The sequence below is a fragment of the Zalophus californianus genome, chromosome 11 (genome assembly GCF_009762305.2).
Source record: "Zalophus californianus isolate mZalCal1 chromosome 11, mZalCal1.pri.v2, whole genome shotgun sequence".
NCBI classification, from domain to species: domain Eukaryota; kingdom Metazoa; phylum Chordata; class Mammalia; order Carnivora; family Otariidae; genus Zalophus; species Zalophus californianus.
Genome location: NC_045605.1, coordinates 60620839 through 60621792, shown reverse-complemented (window position 1 = coordinate 60621792; position 954 = coordinate 60620839). Strand labels below are relative to the sequence as shown.

The 954-nt window shown below is 46.0% G+C and overlaps 1 protein-coding gene across 1 annotated transcript; it reads left to right on the top strand.

The window, feature by feature from the left end:
- On the top strand, positions 1 to 954 carry LOC113913669 (olfactory receptor 51A7-like). Its single transcript, XM_035723127.1, has one exon. It carries the CDS (start codon positions 1 to 3, stop codon positions 952 to 954), a length of 954 nt encoding a protein of 317 aa, XP_035579020.1.

Below are 954 nucleotides of genomic sequence, written 5' to 3'. Positions count from 1 at the left end.
ATGATCCTCTCACATTCATTCTTTAACACCTCAGAAGTGGAAACCTCTACCTTCTTCCTCATTGGGATCCCAGGGATGGAGCATGCTCACATTTGGGTCTCCCTCCCCATTTGCCTCAGGTACCTCCTTGCCATCTTGGGGAACTGCACCATCCTCTTTTTCATAAAAACAGAGACCTCTCTGCATGAGCCTATGTATTATTTCCTCTCCATGCTGCCCTTTTCTGACCTGGGACTGTCCATCTCTTCCCTTCCAACCATGCTGAGAATCTTCTTGTTCAATGCCACTGGAATTTCCCCTGATGCCTGTTTTGCCCAAGAGTTCTTCGTGCATGGATTCTCAGCTATGGAGTCATCGGTACTTTTCAGCATGTCCATCGATCGCTTGATAGCCATCTACAGTCCTCTCAGATACACCTCCATCCTGACCAGTGCCAGAGTCATTAAGATTGGCCTTGTATCTGCTATAAAAAGTATCTTATTGGTCTTCCCTGTCCCTTTTATTCTACAGAGGCTGAAATTCTGTAAGAAAAACCTTCTATCCCACTCCTACTGCCTCTACCAGGATGTCATGAAGCTGGCCTGTTCTGACAATAGGGTCAAAGTCATCTGTGGACTGTTTGTGGCTCTTACATCTGTATTGTACTTGGTGTGCATTTCTGTGTCTTACGTGCGGATCCTGAAAATTGTTCTGCGCATTGCCTCACACAAGGGCCGCCTCAAGGTCCTCAACACTTGCATCTCCCATATCTGTGCTGTGTTCATCTTCTATGTGCCTATTGTCACCTTGGCCGCCCTTCACCGCTTTGCCAAAAATGCTTTCCCAGTTGTTAAAGTCATCATAGCTGATATCTTCCTTCTGTTTCCCCCTCCAATGAATATCATTGTGTACTCTGTGAAGAGTCAGCAGGTTAGAAATCGGATCCAGGCAAAACTATGTGAGAAACAAGGTTGA